The sequence below is a fragment of the Carcharhinus amblyrhynchos genome, chromosome 5, assembly GCF_965287045.1.
Source record: "Carcharhinus amblyrhynchos chromosome 5, sCarAmb.v2.hapA, whole genome shotgun sequence".
In the NCBI taxonomy this organism is placed as follows: Eukaryota; Metazoa; Chordata; class Chondrichthyes; order Carcharhiniformes; family Carcharhinidae; genus Carcharhinus; species Carcharhinus amblyrhynchos.
In genome coordinates this window covers 86,903,627-86,921,724 of record NC_137328.1, presented here as the reverse complement: position 1 = coordinate 86,921,724, position 18,098 = coordinate 86,903,627, and the positions used below count along the sequence as shown (strand labels likewise).

At 42.9% G+C, this 18,098-nt stretch overlaps 1 protein-coding gene across 2 annotated transcripts in view; it reads right to left on the bottom strand.

The window, feature by feature from the left end:
- Window positions 1-1,109: 1,109 nt before the first annotated feature.
- LOC145343162 (arrestin domain-containing protein 3-like) overlaps window positions 1,110-18,098 on the bottom strand; it is a 40,129-nt gene continuing 23,140 nt past the window's right edge. For both annotated transcript variants that reach the window (XM_080189127.1, XM_080189128.1), the window contains exons 4-7: window positions 16,521-16,623; window positions 10,937-11,193; window positions 4,836-4,998; window positions 1,110-3,887 (exon numbers count right to left, since the gene is read on the bottom strand). In XM_080189127.1, coding sequence (XP_080045253.1) covers window positions 3,823-3,887; window positions 4,836-4,998; window positions 10,937-11,193; window positions 16,521-16,623 — 588 coding nt within the window. In that variant the 3' untranslated portion in view covers window positions 1,110-3,822. The remainder of the gene's footprint in view (window positions 3,888-4,835; window positions 4,999-10,936; window positions 11,194-16,520; window positions 16,624-18,098) is intronic.

Sequence of the window (18,098 nt, the reverse complement as noted above, 5' to 3'; positions counted from 1 at the left end):
CATAGGAGTTACGGAACGTAGAAGCGGGCTGATAAATGGTCCACTTCAGTTCTCTGCAACTTTTTACCAGTTGTTAGGCCCACTAACGCTCATACCCCTTCACTCACTCCCCATGCCTATATATACATGCCAACTCATGCCAACCTATGCTTCCATATTCATGCTCATCGTCCCTTACAGGCTCTATGCCACTGAGTGCCAACTTATGCCAACACATCCCCTATGCACTATCCTTTGCCCTTAGACCCTCCTGAATGCCAACTGACTCAGTATCCACGATCAACAGGCCTCAGGAGTCATGCTGAGATGAAATAAACTATTGTTTGTAGTATATAAAAAATGTAAAACAAAACAGACCCATTCAAGAAAGCCCATTAATTATAATATCCTAAAATACTTAATTCCTGATTGAAAACAAATATTTATGTTTATATTATGTTAAATATATTATATTAAAGACAGCCAGTTTTTTGATATCTTCTTCGTGCTGTCAACTTACAATCACTGTGCCACTCCACACCTTGCATGGCACCTCCCATTACCCCGCAGAGTTATGCCTCCTTTCCCCTCGCCAACAACAATAAGATCTTTTGGCATTTTTAAAAATTTCATTTAAGGGATATGGACGTTGCTGGCCAGGCCAGCATTTAATGCCCATTCCTAATTATCCTTGGGAAGAGGGTGATGATCTGCCTTCTAGATCTGTAGCAGTCCACGTGACGTAGAAACAACCATAGTGATGTTAGGGAGGTTGTTCCAGGATTTTGACCCAGTGAAGAAATGGCAATATATTTCCATGTCAGGGTTGTGAATGGCCTGGAGGTGAAGCTTGACACCAATTAGTACAAAGCAGCCCACTTAATTTGTACCCCATCTACAGCATTCACTCCCTCCACCACAGCAGTAGCAGTGTGAATCATCTACAAGATAAATTGTTCCAATGTATCAAGGCCAATGTATCAATGTACCAATGTATCCTGGTGATGCTGTTCCCATGCATCTGCTGCCCTTAATCATCTAAATGTTTTAGAAGATGCTTTCTAAGGAGCCCTGGTAAATCGTTCCAATGTATCTTGTAGATGACTCACACTGTTACTACTGTGGTGGAGGGAGTGAATGCTGTAGATGGGGTACAAATCAAGTGGGCTGCTTTGTACTACATGGTGTCAAGCATCTTGAGTGTTGTTGGAGCTGCACTTGTCCAGGCAAGTAAAGTGTATTCCATCACGCTCCTAACTAGTATAGATTGTGGACAGGCTTTGGAGAGTCAGAAGGTGAGTTACTTGCCACAGGACTCCTAGCCTCTGACCTGCTCTTGTAGCCACAATAGTTATATGGCTATCTAGTTCAGTTTCTGGTCAATGGTCACCACCAGACTGTTAATAGTGGGCGATTCAGAGATGGTAATGCTATTTGAGTGAGAAGGGGTATGCAGATCTTTGTCCCATACACCTTTTAAAAAGGCTCTGGAATTGCAAGAACTCTAATAGTCTGGTATATTAGTTCAGATGACCAAAAACCTGGTAGACATTGTAGGTTTTAAGGTGTGTTTTAAATGGCGACGGTGAGATAGAGACGTATAGGGAAGCAATTCCAGAATTTAGACTCTTGGCAACTGAAGAAGCAGCTACGAATGGTGGAGCAATTACAATCTAGGAAGCTATATGCCAGAATTAGAGGAGTGCTGATATCCCAAACCTTGGTGTGGACTCGAGGAATTGTAGAGATAGGGAAAGGTGAGGCCATAAAGGAAATTGAAAACATTAAAATCAATACTTACCAGAAACAAATGTTATGAATGCTACTTGCTGCTTGTTAAGGCACTGATAGCGGAGGATAGAATGTGGGAGACCAGCCAGGATAATCATTAAGTTAAAGGTAACAAAGGCAAGAATGAGAGCTTCAGCAGCAAGTGGCCCAAGAAAGGGACAAAATCGAGTGGGTATGAGAGTGAAAATAGGCAGTTTTAGCGATTACGCGGGTATGTAATTGGAAGCACATTTCAATATCAAAAGTGACACTAAGGTTGGCTTAATCTCAGGCTGCTGTCAGGGAGAAATATAAGAAAATATCATTAAATATGAATGAGATGAATAGAATGCAAAAGTTAGTTTGAAAGAAATCTCCACAAAGATCGTGAGCCTTAGGTATAACAATACGAAAATGTATGTATGCATGTGATGCCACTTTATGAAAAAGGAGGTAGGCAAAAAATGGGTAACTATAGGCCAGCTAGCTTAACTTCTGTAGTGGAGAAAATGCTTGAGTCTATCATCAAAGCAGAAATAGCGAGGTATCTGAATAGGAATTATCCCCTTGGGCAGACGCAGCATGGGTTCATGAAAGGCAGGTTCATGTTTAACTAATTTACTGGAATTTTTTGAGGACATTACGAGTGCGGTGGACAACGGGGAATCAGTAGCTGTGGTATACGTAGATTTCCAGAAGGCATTCGACAAGGTGCCACGTAACAGATGAAGGATAAGATAAAGGTTCGTGGCATTATGGGTAATGTATTAGCATGGATAGAGAGAAAGCAAACAGTGAGGATAAATGGGTGTTTTTCTGATTGGTGATCAGTGTTGGGATCGCAACTGTTTACGATTTATATAGGTGATTTGGCGTTGGGGACCAAGTATAGTGCGTCAAAGTTTGCAGATGACACTAAGCAGAGCAAAGTGTGTAGAGGGATATAGATAGTTTAAGTGAATGGGCAAGGGTCTGGCAGATGGAGCACAATGTTGGTAAATGTGAGGTCATTCCTTTTGGCAGGAATAACAGCAAAATGGACTATTATTTAAATGGTAAAAAATTGTAGCATGTTGCTGTGCAGAGGGACCTTGGTGTCCTTGTGCACAAATCACAAAAGGTTGGTTTGCAAGTGCAGCAGATAATTAAGGCAAATGGAATTTTGTCCTTCATTGCTAGAGGGATGGAGTTTAAAAACAGGGAGGTTATTGGCACTGGAGGGGGTCCAGAGGAGCTTCACTCAGTTGTTTCCAGGGTTGAGAGGATTGACTTATGAGGACAGACTGAGTAAACTGGGACTATAGCCATTGGAATTTAGAAGAGGGGGGATCTTATGGAAACAAATAAAATTATGAAGGGAATAGATAAGATAGAAACTGGAAGGTTGTTCCCACTGGTGGGTGAAACCGGAACTAGGGGGCATAGCCTTAAAAAAAGGGGAAGCAGATTTAGGACAAAGTTGAGGAAGAACTTCTTCACCCAAAGATTTGTGAATCTGTGGAATTTCCTGCCCCATGAAGCAGTTGAGGCTACCTCATTGAATGTTTTTAAGGTAAAGATAGATTTTTAAACTGTAAAGGAATTAAGGGTTTAGTGAGCGGGCACGTCAGTGGAGCTGAGTCCACAAAAAGATCAGCCATGATCTTACTGAATGGCACAGCAGGCTCAAGGGGCCAAATGGCCTACTCCTGCTCCTAGTTCTTATGAGTCATGGTATTAAATAGTGGTATTATGATAATACAAGACATATATAAATGTATAAGGAATCAATTGACTATTGAAATAAAAACTACTATGGGGAAGACTCTGAAAATATATTCAAAAAGAACAGAACCAGCACAATACAGAACACAATACAATTGTTCATGCAACGGCTGAGTTAGTGTTCAAGCAAGTAGGTTGTTTCATTTACAGTGACTAACTTAACAATTACTATACCCATGTGCACAAAGAAATAACATAATACAACAATTGTTATGCTCCATTCTAAATTAAATAGATTTTTGGAGTGAAGTTGAATTATGTCAGGTCTGCAACCAAAGAGCAAATGTAAACCTCAAACCATCGTCCTTCTTAAGACATTTCATCCCCCATCTGGTATCCCAGGTTCTGTTTGGTGAATAAAAAGTCAGAGTTCCCTGGAAAGGAAAGGATTACAGTGTAAGCATCCACCCAGATTGTTCTTATTTAAGCTGGATTAATACAAAATACTTATGATTGTTAAATAAACTATAACCAAAGGTCATCATTCATGTGAGAGTGTTAGGTGACGCCTGCTTGGAGTTTGGTTTACCAGAAGATCTGTCTAGTTGCATCAGTTTACTGGACACCATATCCTGTTGAGAATAATATCCTTAAAGCAGTGATGTTCTTCAAACAAGTACCTCCCTTCCTCTGCTGAATCTGGAGCCAAGAATATCCTGTAAACCTGATTAAATGGGATTTTCAGTAATAAAGGATCCGAGCTAAATAGTTTTGTTAGCGGCTCTGAAGGACTGATGATTCACTGATTTACAATTTTGTTTTTTTGTAACTCAAATCTCTGGAACCTATAACTCATCTGTTGTGGCAGGTCGATATTCTTTGCAGGCAAGTCTAAGCAATGAATGTTGGCAGGTTGCCAACATTGGGCGTATCTACAAGTCACTGGATTGAAATAAGCAAATCCTTGACAATGATTTTACCCTCTACAGGTTGCAATGTTCAAGTGAAAGCCTACCAAGGGTACGATACCCAGAATCACTGTAATAGAATCTGGTTTTATGGTGCACCCAAGCTTTTCTGAAATTGGGGAATGTCTATCCCTGTGATAGTACTTGTAACTTAACATCTCCTCTGATGTGCCCATGTAAGCATGTAAACCGGCATACTTTAGTGAAGAAGGCCTGTGCAAACCACTTTAATAATGTTGAATCTTTCTCTCAGAAGGGTAGCTCAATTCAATTACTGAGCCCTCTGCTAGTCATCCACATGCAAAGAGCAATAGCAGTAGGCCATTTAGTCTTTTGGGCCTTTCAATATGATCATATCTGATTGTCTACCTCAATTCACATAGCTTTGTACTTCTTGTCAGATCTTGTGCTTACCTGGGGGTCCTTCAGAGACTGTGTTATTAAAGCTGTTGTAGTTCATACCATACTGGGTATTAAAGTTGGTAGCCTGGTTGCTGAAGGAATGCAAGGGAATTGTACCAATAACAATTGGTAAATTAACAGTTAAATTCAATGAGCCTGTGATGTCTAGAGATACCTAAGAAAAAAGAAACAATCTTTTAAGAATTAAAAAAAAGCATTGTTGCCAATACTTTTTTTTCAAATACGCTTGCTTCCTTTACTCCTGCTCTACAGAGGGCAGCGACTTGTGCCAGAAAGTTTCCATATTACATGGCAATCTGTCCTTGAGACTAGCTTCCATAAGAATGCACAAATATTGCACTTTACATCTATTTACGTCATTACCAGAATTCTAAATTGGCTGTCCAAATCAGGCACAAAAATGTTTGCTGATCATCAGTTTATCATATTATTATCTAGCAAGGTGTGTTGAACACTCATTAAGCATCATTAATAATCTGCTCTGAAGACACCAGAGAGACACATCAAGCTTCCATTCTCATCGCTGGGCTTAAAATGAGACACAAGCTTATTAGTGCCCATACAAAACAGTGATGTAGAGAAAGCAAAGATGATATGTTGGGTCCTTGGACTGTGGGAGGACACCGGAACACCCGGAGGAAACCCACGGAGACATGGGGAGAATGTGCAAACTCCACACAAACAGTGACCTAAGCCGGGAATCAAACCCAGGTCCCTGGAGCTCTGAGGCAGCAGTGCTAACACTGTTTTTTCATCTAGAGGACGATGGGAATCTGAAAATCCCTGTCTGAAAGTATGGTAAAAGCGGGAACCATCACAACATTTAAAAAGCATTTACATGATCCTTAGAACACCATTATCATACAAAGCTTTGGACTGAGTGCTGGAAAAGTGGATTAGAATAGATAGGTGCTTGATGGTCAGTGCACACTCCATGGTTTCAGATTCTCATCACCCTCTGGGTGAAAAAGCACAATGGCACTGTGGTTAGGACTGCTACCTCACAGCTCCAGGAACCTGGGTTCGTTTTCCGGTTTGGGTCACTGTCTGTGTGGAGTTTGTACATTATCCCTGTGTCTGCATGGGTTTCTGCCAGGTGTTCCAGTTTCCTCCCACAGTCCAAAGAAGTGTGGGTTTGGTTGATTGGCCATGTTAAATTTCCCCTTAGTGTTCTGGAATGTGTAGGTTAGAGGGATTAGTGGGGCAAATATGTGGAGTTACAGGGAAAGGGCCTGGTTGGGATTGTTAACAGTGGAGACTCGACAGGCTGAATGGCCTCTTTCTGCGGTGTAAGGTTTCTATGAAAAAACATAGAAACACTGAGGATTTTCCTCAAATCCCCGCAAATCACCTGCCCTTTAGCTTAAATCTATGCCCTCTTTCATGAGGGGAAATGTTTCTTCCTATCCACCCTCTCTATAACCCTCACAATGTTGTACAGCTTGATCATGTCCCCCTTCAGCCTTCTCTGCTTTAAGGAACACAACACCAGCCTAGCCTGCCTTCTCTTCATAGCTGAAGTGCTCCAGCCCAGGTTACATCCCAATGAATCTCCTTTGCACCCTCTCCTATTGTGTGGTGACCAGAACTGCACACCAGCTGTGGCCTAACAAGTGTTTTATATAGCTCCATCATAGGGCGGGGGAGGAGAGTGGAAGGGGTGGTGGGGGAGGACGAGGTGGTACCTTCTACTGCTGGCCGCCTTTTTAGATTTTTTTCTTATTCTTTTATGAGATCTGGCATTGGTAGCTGGACCAGCATTTATTGCCCATTCGTAATTGCCCTTGAACTGAGTGCCTTTTTAGACCCTTTCAGAGGACATTTTAAGAGTCAACCACATTGTTGTGGTTCTGGGGTCACATGTAGACCACAGCAGGTAAGAATGGTAGATTTCCATCCTGAAAAGACATTAGTGAACCAAATGAGTTTTTGTGGTAATCGATGATAGTTTCATGTTCAGCTTCTGTGATGACTTCAGCCAGCCTAATGAGTTGGCTTGCTGGAGTATGAATGACGTGATGAGTCATTGGTCATGCTCAGCCCCCAGTTTTGAGGTGGCGCAGGTATGCGGTGAGATCTCGCCCGAGCGTTCCCCTGCTCAGACTTTCACACTGACCCAAAGCCTAGGCCCCCCCCCCCTCCATCCCAGGTCAGATTCCGCACATGTGCCACCTCACGGAAATGTCCTCCGTGTCCTTTTCTATCACACAGAGGTGTTTCCTGTACGGGCTGCTGCTGCACGTCTTCCACTACCATGTCCTCGCCTGTTGCCTGGATACACCTTGGCGAGCCTTGTTGCCACCGGGCGGTGGAGGTCCCCACAGGAGGTCTCTCTACGGAGGGATCTCCCCCAATTATCTTGGGGACCTGGGGCGGAGAATGCTGCATGCAGCAGTTCCATACAACCGTAAGTTTTTTAGGTTCACAGGTTCTCAGGCTTGCTCCTTCTGTGTTTTGTGGAGTCCGTGGACCATGTCTACATTTCATGTCTTAGGTAGCACTCCCTTTTTGTTTTTCTCAAAAACCTTTTACTGATGTTTTGTTTGCACTTCAGTCCCATGCTCCTGATCTACGGGCACCTGGTGCGGAGAGGCAGGGCGGGATAATGACCTCCTTGTGAACCTGGACATGGCGAGACATGACATCAATAGATCCAGGCAGCGGGCGATCGACAGGGTCATCCATCCTGTCTGTCCCTCTACCGCGTCTATATTCGCAGCCACATGTCCCTGGAGAGGGAACATGCGGTGTCCACGGACACAGTTGATGCCTTCTACGTCAGCTGGGCACTGCAGGGACTGGAGTGCATTATAAACCCCGACAATCCCATTTTGACTTGATGTTTTAAGTTTCCTTTGTGATTAGATGTTGGTTCGGGCTGCCAGCCCTCCTTTTGGGAGCTGCCCTTTTTAATTTGTCCTTAAGTTAATTTGAGTTCGTTTATTTGGTTGGTATCAAAAAGAAACGTGATGAATCTTAACTGATGGTTAAATCAGGGAGGCTCATGCTCACTATTTAAAGCAGGTATGTCAAACTCCCAGCCTGCATTCAGCAGGGAGCAACTAGACAGCTGGCTGTGTACAGATGTATTGTGTAAATGAAGTAACTTGGTGATGGGACATTTGCCTCCGTGGAGTTATTACATCTTCAAACCTTTCATTCCAGATTTCACCATCTGCCATGGTGCAGTTGACACAGTAAGAAGTCTCACAATATCAGGTTAAAGTCCAACAGGTTTATTTGGTAGCAAATGCCACTAGCTTTCGGGGCTTTGTCCCTTCGTCAGGTGAGTGGGGATTTCTGAACCAGAGTATTGCTCTGGGTCTCTGGATTATTATACCAGTGACAATGCCACTGTGCCATTGCTTGCTCACAGCATCCCTCAGTTCCCCTTGTCTGCCTGCACTTGTCTCAGCCGACAGACTCTTGCCATCCACTTAACATCACCACCAGATATCCGCCCCCATCTCCACTGTGACTCCGGGCCTCCTAGATCCACTGGCGCCAGCATTTATATTGGTGTGATGGCTTCTAGTCTTTTCTTAAAATCATTTGCAGGATGTGGGCATCATTGGCTTGGCTTTATTGCCCATCACTAACTTCCCTTGAGAAGGCGATGGTGAGCTACCTTGAGCCACTGAATTCCCTGAGATGTACATACAGCAACAGTGCTGTGAGGAAGGGAATCCCAGGGTTTTATCTAAGCGACACTGAATGACTTGGAAGAGAACTTCCAGGTGGTGGTGTTCCCATGTGTTTGCTACCCTTGTTCTTCTAGATGGTAATGGACATGGGTTTGGAAGGTGTTGCTAAGGAACCTCGGTGAGTTCCTGCAGTGCATTTTGTAGGTGGAACACATGCCTGCCACTGTGTGATAGTGGTGGAGGGAGTAAATGTTTGTGGATGGGGGTGCCAATCAATGAGCTGCTTTACCCTGGACAATGCCAAGCTTCAAGTGCTGTTGGAGCTGCTCTCATCCAGACAATTGCAGAGTATTGCTTTGCACTCCTAACTTGCGCCTTGCAAATGGTGGACAGGATTTGGGAAGTCAGGAAGTATGTTACCCATCATAGAATTCTTAGTCTCTGACCTGCTCTTATAAGCACAATATATATGGCTAGTCCAGTTAAGTTTCTGGTCAATGTTAATCCCCTAGGATGTTGATGGTGGGGGATTCAGTCATGGTAATGCCACTGAATTCAAGGGCTGGTGGTTAAATTCTCTCTTACTGGAGATGATCACAGCCTGGCACTATGTGACACAAATGTTACTTGCCACTGTTTAGCCCAAACCTGGACGTTGTTCAAGTCTTGCTGCATGTGGACATGGAGTGCTTCAGTATCTGTGGACTCATGGATGATGCTGAACAACGTGCAATCAGTGAACATCCCCTTTCTGACCTTATGATGGAGGGAAGTCATTAATGAAACAGCTGAAGATAGTTGGGCTGAGGACACTATTCTGACAAACTCCTGCAGTGATGCCCTGGAACTGAGATAACTGACATCCAACCATCACAACCATCTTCCTTTGTGCTAACTATGGCTCCAACCAGCGGAGGCTTTTCCCTTTGTCTCTAGTTTTGCTGGGGCTTCTTAATGCCACACTTGGTCAAATGCTGCCATGATGTCAAGGGCAGTCACTCTCACCTCATCGAGAATTCAGCTCTTTTGTCCAAGTTTGAACTAAGGCTGTAATAAGGTCAACAGCTGAATAGCCCTGGCAGAAACCGAATTGAACGTTGCTGCTAAGCAAGCACCACTTGATAGCACTCTTGATGGCCCCTTCTATCACTTTATTAATGATCAAGAATAGACTAATGAAGCATTAATTATCGGGTTGGATTTATCCTGCTTTTGGTGTACAGGAGTAACTTTCCACATTTCTGGGTAGATAACAGTCATGTCTGTAGTGGAGCAACTTGACTAGGAACACGGCAATTTTGGGAGTACAAGTCTTCAGTACTATCACCAGAATATTGTCAGAGCCCACAGACTTTGCAGTATCCAATACCTTCAACCATTTCTTGATATCATGTGGAATGAATTATATTGACTGAAGACTGGCATCTGTAATGCTGGGGAACTTCCAGAGGAATCAGCTGTGGCCAATGCTCCAAATGCTGTTGCTGGGGTGACAGAGTTATCATTCAAGTAGATTGGCTGAACACTCTCTGAGGCACCATTTCTTCTTGAATGAGGAATGTATTCCCGCCTCCAGACAATTAATGCTCCTTGGAGTGTTAAGTGGCTGTGGACGTGCTGTGATTGGCAGAGATTAATTCCCTGCTGACTCTTAGTTTCTCAGTACTGAGAAACTTAATAGTTCCTCACTTTGAAATTACTAAGTGAGAAAATCAAGGACAAGAGAAACAGTGGGGTAAGACTAAAACAGACAATGCTGGAAAATCTCAGCAGATCTAGCAGCATCTGCAGGGAGAGAATAGAACCAACATTTTGAGTCATCTAGATGACTCTTCGTCAGAGCTAAGAGCAAAGAGAATCAGCAGAGATTCATACTATTAGGCTCAGGGTGAGGAGAAGTGTGGAATTGGACAAAGGGAATGCAAATGAGGATACAGAAAGCTGAGAAGGTGCTCAGAGTGTGCATTAAGTGATCAGAATGCAAGAATGGCAGAACAGAGGTACAGATTGTTAAAGGGATGCCTGAGCAATGTGGCAGTTGCCCTAGAAAGGGAGGGGATGGGGGGACGTGGAGGGGGAGGGTGTGAAAAGGAGAGCTGGAACGAAGGAGTGGAAAAATAGAAATGAAAAAGGATGATAAAATGAATGAATAGGATGAAATGAAATGGAATAAATGGAAATGGGGTGAAGATGGAAGAGAAAGTTCCTCCTCTGAAGTTGTTGAACTCAGTGTTCAATCCGGAAGGCTGTAAAGTGCCCAATCAGAACATGAGGTGCTATTCCTCCAGTTTGCATTGGGGTTCATTAGAACATTGTAAAAAGCCAAGGACAGACATGTGGACAGGAAAGCACAGTGGTGCATTGAAGTGGGGTAAGACTTTGATTTTAAAGGCCTGGGCATTATCATGTGCATTGATAGCACTAAACAGTAATTGAAAAACCACCTACCATCAGTGAGTATTCCATCTGGATAATGCTGCAGTTCATTAGCGTGGGAGGCACAGTTGGAATTTTCAGTTCCTTTCCATTCCAACTTTCCATTTTGCCGGCTAAAACCGGTGCGCCTTGTAATTTGGTTACGAGATCTATGGCCTTCTTTTTCCTTCCTTGAGCATGAAAAGTCTGAGTTTTATAAATGGCTGCACTTGGCACCACTTTGCGGGAAGAATGATTCTCAATTTCAGCAAATATCAGAATTGAGTCACCTGCAGAAATAACAAATCCCACAATGCAGCTTATTTGGTATATTCCATCCAGACTGCGGGACATTTTGCGAGTGCTGTTGGGAGGAGTTTATACTAATTTGGCAGGGGACAGGGCACAGACTTAGCAGAATAAGGGCATGTTATCATACAGCAAAACAAACAAGTCAAAGGAAGTGCAGCTGTATTAAGTTTCAAGGGAATAAGGCTGGATGGCCTCTACTTTAATGCCAGGAGTATTGCAGGTAAAATAGATGAGTTGAGGGCAATGATTGATTCGTGAAGTGTGATATAGTAGCCATCACAGAGACATGGTTGAAGGAAGGACATGATTGGCAACTCAACATTCCAGGACGTAGAATCTTCAGGCAAGACAGGGGACGAGGTAAAAGAGCAGGAGGCATTGCATTATTAGTTAAGCCCTCAGTTATTGCAGTAAGGAGAGATAATATCTTGGAGGGGACATCAAACAAAGCTTTGTAGGTAGAGCTTCAGAATAAAAAAGAGGTAGCAACATTATTAGGTGTTTATTATAGACCCCAAATGGTCAGAAAGATATTGAGGAGCAAATATGTACTCAGTTTGTGGGGATGTATCAAAATAATAACAATAAGGTTGTTACTGGGTGATTTCAACTTTTCTAACATTAATTGGGATATACATAATGTTAAGGCTTGGATGGAGTAGATTTCTTGAAATACGTATGGGAGAACTATTTAAATCAATATGTGGAGGGTCCAACAAGGGAAGGAGCTGTGCTGTACCTGATTCTGGGGATCGAAGCTGGACAAGTGGTTGAGATGATGCTGGGGGAGCATTTCAGTGACAGTGATCACAACATGGTATAATTTACGCCGGTTATGAACAAGGAAATAGAGAAGTCGCAAAAAACGTTTTGGATTGGGGGAGCGTGGATTTTTAGTAAAATAAGACAGGATCTGGACCAAGGTCCACTGGGAACAGCTCTAATGGGAAAATCTACTTAAGAGAAGTGGAAGGGGAAATGGGGAAGGTGCCAGCCCAGCATGTTCCCTCTAGGTGATAGGTAGGAATCACAAGCCCAGAGAACCATGGATGACCAGAGATAATCAGGATACAATGAGAACGAAAAGAAAGGCTTTTAAGAAGTTCAAGGGGAACAAATCGTGGAGACATTAGTGAGGTAGTGAAAGTACAGGGCGGAGCTTAAGAAAACAAGCCAAACCAGCTAAGCCTCAGCTGAAAACATAACAGGGCAGCTTCTCAATCAAACAGCAAAACATCGGAACCTCAAACCGATTATTCATCTAAAATCAGGCCTAGTGAATAAATTGCTGTGAATAAATTGGCTGATGGATGGAAAGGGATTGGTTTAGGTTAGAGGGTCATTGCTTTTTTAATTGGTCGGCACAACATCGTGGGCCAAAGGGCCTGTTCTGCGCTGTAATGTTCTATGTTCTATGTTTAGTGGAATCATCAATCACAACGGCCGCAAAGTTTGATCTTCGACTCCTCATGGACATGTCAAAGTCTATTCATATACTTTTTTTTGCTTACTTACTTTGGACTCAATTCTCATTTCTCAACAATATGAATGCAAATGCATGTGTTTTATGATTTCCTTGCCTTTAATAGTTAATTACTTTCTTGAATTCAAAAAAGCCTGATAAAATTAGTTCCTTTTAAAACATAAATATTGGGATAAAACAAGGTATCGCAAACAGGAATTTTTGTTTTTCCATATTAGTAGTGGTGTAACCAACTGAGGGGGTCGAATAAAGATTGGGAGCCAGTTCAATCCTGGAGACATAAAAATTTGGAGTATCCTAGCTGCAACTGAGCAAATTGAGGGGTGTTATCTGGGATTTTTTTTTTGCAAATTGTAGCTTGTGCCATGATCATTCTCAAGGAGGGTAACAAATTGAGAGATTTCATCCAGACTCACAAATTTGGGGAATCCCACCTGGGGATTGGTTATAACATTCTGCAGTATGTATTATCAACCCCACTGACCCACTGATGCGAAATGTGGGAAAGACTTCAACAGAAACTAATCCTATTAGTTTAATCACTTCTGTGTTCAATGTAACATTTTAGCAGCTTGACATAAAGTTGCTCAAATCAATAAAGTCTTCATTGCATGCCTTAGACTTGGGGGTAAATTGTAATTGTAAATTGATAAAAATGTGCATACGTTCAGGATATCAATCAGGATATCTCAACTGTCACAGAATTAGAAGTGACCCATTTTTAAATCTTCAATTTGTCATCAACTCAATGTGGACTATCAGTACCAGTCACTGGGTGATAATATGTAGCTAGACCACTGTGCCAACTTTTCTAATCACCCATGTTGGAATGTGTGGGAACTCTTCCTTTTGGTCAATGTGACAGCAGGCCAGGAATACCCATCCCCAAACCCATGGGCAGCCCTTGGCAGACAACGCCAATCCACACACACGACCAATAAACACACACACAACCAACACACACAGGCACACATGCAAATTAACGTTTCAGAAGTCACGTGGTTATGCTTAAGGAAGAAACTGAGGGCCTGATTTTACGATTGCGTCATGCCCGTTTTCGGGTGCGAAAACTTGGTAAAGTCGGGCGTGAGGTCATTAACGTGATCCACGCCTGCATCCGCACAGATCCCCACTTTACCAAGGCCCAAAAATGGCTGTGATCTGATTCGTGCCTGAAACGGGCACAATGGCGATTTAAATGCATTTCCACGCATTTAAGTTGAATTAATGGGCTGTTCGTCCAACTTTACCAGCATTTCCTCCTTTACCATTGTGTTCACAATTCTAGACTAGGTGCAAAGCAGACCTGCTCGGCAAAGATCTGTTTCGGGCACTCCAGCTTCTGAAGAGATAAGTTCAGAGCTTCCAACGGTGTGGGGTGGGGTGGGGTGGGGTGGGGGTGGGGGAGGTGGGGGTGGGGGTGGCGGTAGTGGCCAGGGGGGAGGGAAGAGGGAGGCCCGATCATTCTCTGGTGGGGCCGGGGCGGGGGGGATTCTGATCATTCCTGTTATAAATGCTACTTAGATTATATTTCACTTGCCATGAATGTTGTCTTTTTCCCCCTACACCAGCAACTTCAGAAGTAGAAGAAATTATTTTATTACAGTTTCCCTAATTATCTTCTAAACTTGGAAATGCAGCTCTTAGAATTTACTGCGAGTTGGCTGTTGCTAAACACAATCCCAAAGGTTGTTGAATCAAGCAACAGTTATTTGTACACACACAACTTCAACAAAGGCCTGAGTATGTATCTCGGTGGATTTTGCAAGTACGAGCTGCAGTCTAAGTACTTGACTATGAGTATGTGAAATAACTGGGGGAGGCCAGATGGATCTCTGGTGGTGGTGGGTGGGTTGCAGGGGCAGCGGGGCCCACTGCCACTCTGCGGGTGATTGGTGGGAGGGGAAAAGAGGTAGAGGGTTGAAATCAGTTTTGGTAGCAGGGGTTGGGTGGATAAGGGGGAGGAAAGTTATGTTGTAGAGGTGGGGGTGATGTCTGTGGGGACCATTGCTCCCAGGCCGCTTTATCCTGTTTTTGCACCCCAGGAGCGATGTGACAGGGGCACAATTTTCAAATTTTTTTCTCATTGCACATGCGCAGTTCAGAGCTCCGATTGTTTCGGGAGCGCGAAGCCCTGCCCACAGCACGATTCAGACTTGCAATTTTTTTTTCAGGCTAAGTGCGTATGGGAGCACCTGAAAGCAGATTCTCAAGTTGAATCTGGATTGCGCCTTCAGCAATTAGAATGAAAATGGTAAAATCGGATCCTGAGTCTCCATTCCTTTTCCTTGAATGGTGTAACTCGGGAACTAATTGGTTCTCACAGCTGTAGAGCTGCAATACCAAATTATTGATCCTCCTCCAAAAATCACAGTGAGGTGCAAAACATTTTAAAATTCATAGAAGTGTATGAACATCTTGAACGTGCATATAAGATGCTGAAGATTTTGCAGTGAGAGGTTACAGGTCAAATCTCAGTTGGTTTCAGATAGATGGAGACATGCTGTTGAATTATTTTATCTTGTACTCATTGGGACAGGTACAAGAATGCCAAATTTCAAAGGGAGTAACAATTGATACTGCATAAGAGGGTACTCATGCATTGGCAAGTCAACTCTGATTAGTTGAAGCCATGGAAATGCACCAGGGAACTATTGTTCCCCATGTTTTTGTTTAATTCAGAAAAGGTGCAATATCTAGAAATATTCTTTTTGCCTGCAGAGAACAGGTTCTTGAGTATGAATATGTCTAGCTTCTGTAGGTGAACTACATTTTGAGCTCAACAGATGATCTTAAGTTTCTTGTTAGTGCAATTCTTAAGCATACTTGGGATTGTTCGGCTGGTGTTATACAGTCAAGGAATCACATCAAATGTTCGACGTTATGTTCTGAGTTTCCCCAAGCATGGCCATAGTTGAGTAATATTTTGAATTTTAAAAGCATGAGGGACAATAGTTCTCTGGTGCATTCGCTAAGGAAATGCAGCAACCAGAACTGCCTTGCCAACCAATCAGCACATTTTTTTCATGCAGGATAAACTGATGCTCCTTTTGAAATTTGACCACCTTGCATCTGTTCTGACAACATGTTCTCCTTTCACCAATATATGACCTCTCTACTCCAAGCAACTGTTTTTAATTATTGCAGAAAAACATATTACAGGAGGGAGTCTCAATTACAGCTAAGTATATGATAGCCATGATGTGGAGTTGCTGCTGTACGACTGGGGTAGCCACAATAAGTAGTCTCACAACACCAGGTTAAAGTCCAACAGGCTTATTTGGTAGCATGAGCTTTCGAAGCACTGCTCTTTCCTCAGATGTGTGCGCTCAGGAAGGAACACTGGTCTGAAAGCTTGTGCTACCAAATAAACCTGTTGGACTTTAACCTGATGTTCTGAGACTACTTACGAAGTATATGGTAAGCATAGATGGTTTAGTTACGACAGGAAAGTATTAAAGCGACACAGTGGCACAATGGTTAGCACTGTTGTGTCAGAACGTCAGGGTTCAACTCCGGCCTCGGGTGACTGTGTGGAGTTTGCACATTCTCCCCGTGTCTGTGTGGATTTCCTCCTGGTGCTCCAGTTTCCTCCCACACTCTAAAGATGTATACTTTAGGTGGATTGGCCATACTAAATTGCCTTAGTTTCAGGGGGATTAGGAAGATAAATACATGGGAATAGGGGTGGATGTGTTGCCTCCTTCTGCATGTAAGAGGTTCTATGATTGAAATTGTGTGGACTGGTGAAATTAATTAGCAGTTCCTGCACATGCAAGGTTAGTACAGATATTCACAGTATGACAATTTTCTGATTTTTACCTGGTGTGTAGCCCTTCCGTTCAATTTTGGCATTTAGGGTTATTGGGCCTGAGGCACAGCAGCAGCAACAAATAGTTTTCTCACCTGTAGCTACCTGTGGTGTCTGGAAAATCAACAGAAAGCATAGTAACTACTTTTATTTCCATCAAGCTCAACTTTTAAATTACCTAAATAACTATATAAATTTTAAATCAAGGTATGGTGGTTTGTCCAGGGAGTTTTATTACAGCAATCACAGATGATGTGACAGGGTGGCAGAAATCAATGGAGATTGTGACATAGAGAGATCTGTGCTTTGAGTTTGGAGTAGGCTAAATCAACAGTGATTGAACATTGTGAAAGATTGATGTTTGCGTGAGAGGGCAATTGCTTAAGAGAGATTTATGAGGAGCAACTGACTGGGTTAGGATTGTTTTCACTGGAGTTCAGACGAATGAGGGAGGGAATTTCATTGAGACTTATAAAATTCTAACAGGACTCGACAGGGTAGATGCAGGGTGGATATTCCCAATGGTGGGGGAGTCTAGAGCCAGGGGTCACAGTCTGAGAATTCAGGGAAGACCATTTAGGATGGAGGTGACGAGACATTTCTTCACCCAAAGAGTGGTGAGTCTGTGGAATTCATTACAACAGGAAATAGTTGATGCCAAAACTGAATGTAGCACTTGGGGCAAATGGGATAAAAGATTATGGGGAAAAAGGAGGATTAGCCTATTGAGTTGGATGATCAGCCATGATCATGATGAAATACGGAGCAGGCTCGATGGGCCAAATGGCCTCCTCCTGCTCCAATCTTCTATGTTTCTATGAGAGATGCTATCATTGTCAGAGAAAACATTGATGGCTTCCTTCAAGGGACAAGTGGGGGAAGCATCCCTACTTGGCCCACAATGAATGCTGGAAGTGGCACTTGGTTTGGGGAGCCAGTCATTCCCCCCTTTCCCTGTCAAATATCCTGCACTCTGGGAAATAAAAGTTTGTCCTGTGGAAGCCCCAGACAAATATATCAATGCAGTGTACCATCTGTCCATGGTGTGTGTCTGGACGACATAGAAGTGCCACCTGCCATGAGGTTGGGGCCACATTCCCTGTTTTTTCCAGTATTAACTACCCCACTCCACTCCTGATCATCTCCTGGCCATGATGTGTCTGCTGGTATCAAGATTATTAATTCTACAAGAGTGGGCAATGATCCCATATCTGGTGCATAGATCAGCAATCATACTTTTCTTGATGGCCCCTAACATTCAACCACTGATGTAAAAGGTTTTCATTTACTCACAGGAAGGTTGATTGAAAAGTACAAATGAAACACTATTTACAAAACCCCCCAGTGTATCATGGATAGTTATATTGAAGTTTAAGGAAATCATTGAATTTAAAATCAATAAAGCAAATGCAATCAAAGTTTTGGTGGGGGAGGGAGAGAGGGCTAGTAAGACTTTGATAATAATCTTTAGAGTTTGTTGTTGGTCACTGGCATCTATGAATTTCATGCTTTATCTACAATTTAAGTTAAATAGTTCAATTTGAATTTTTAATTCATGAGACAATAGGCAATAATAGCAGTTGGGGTAC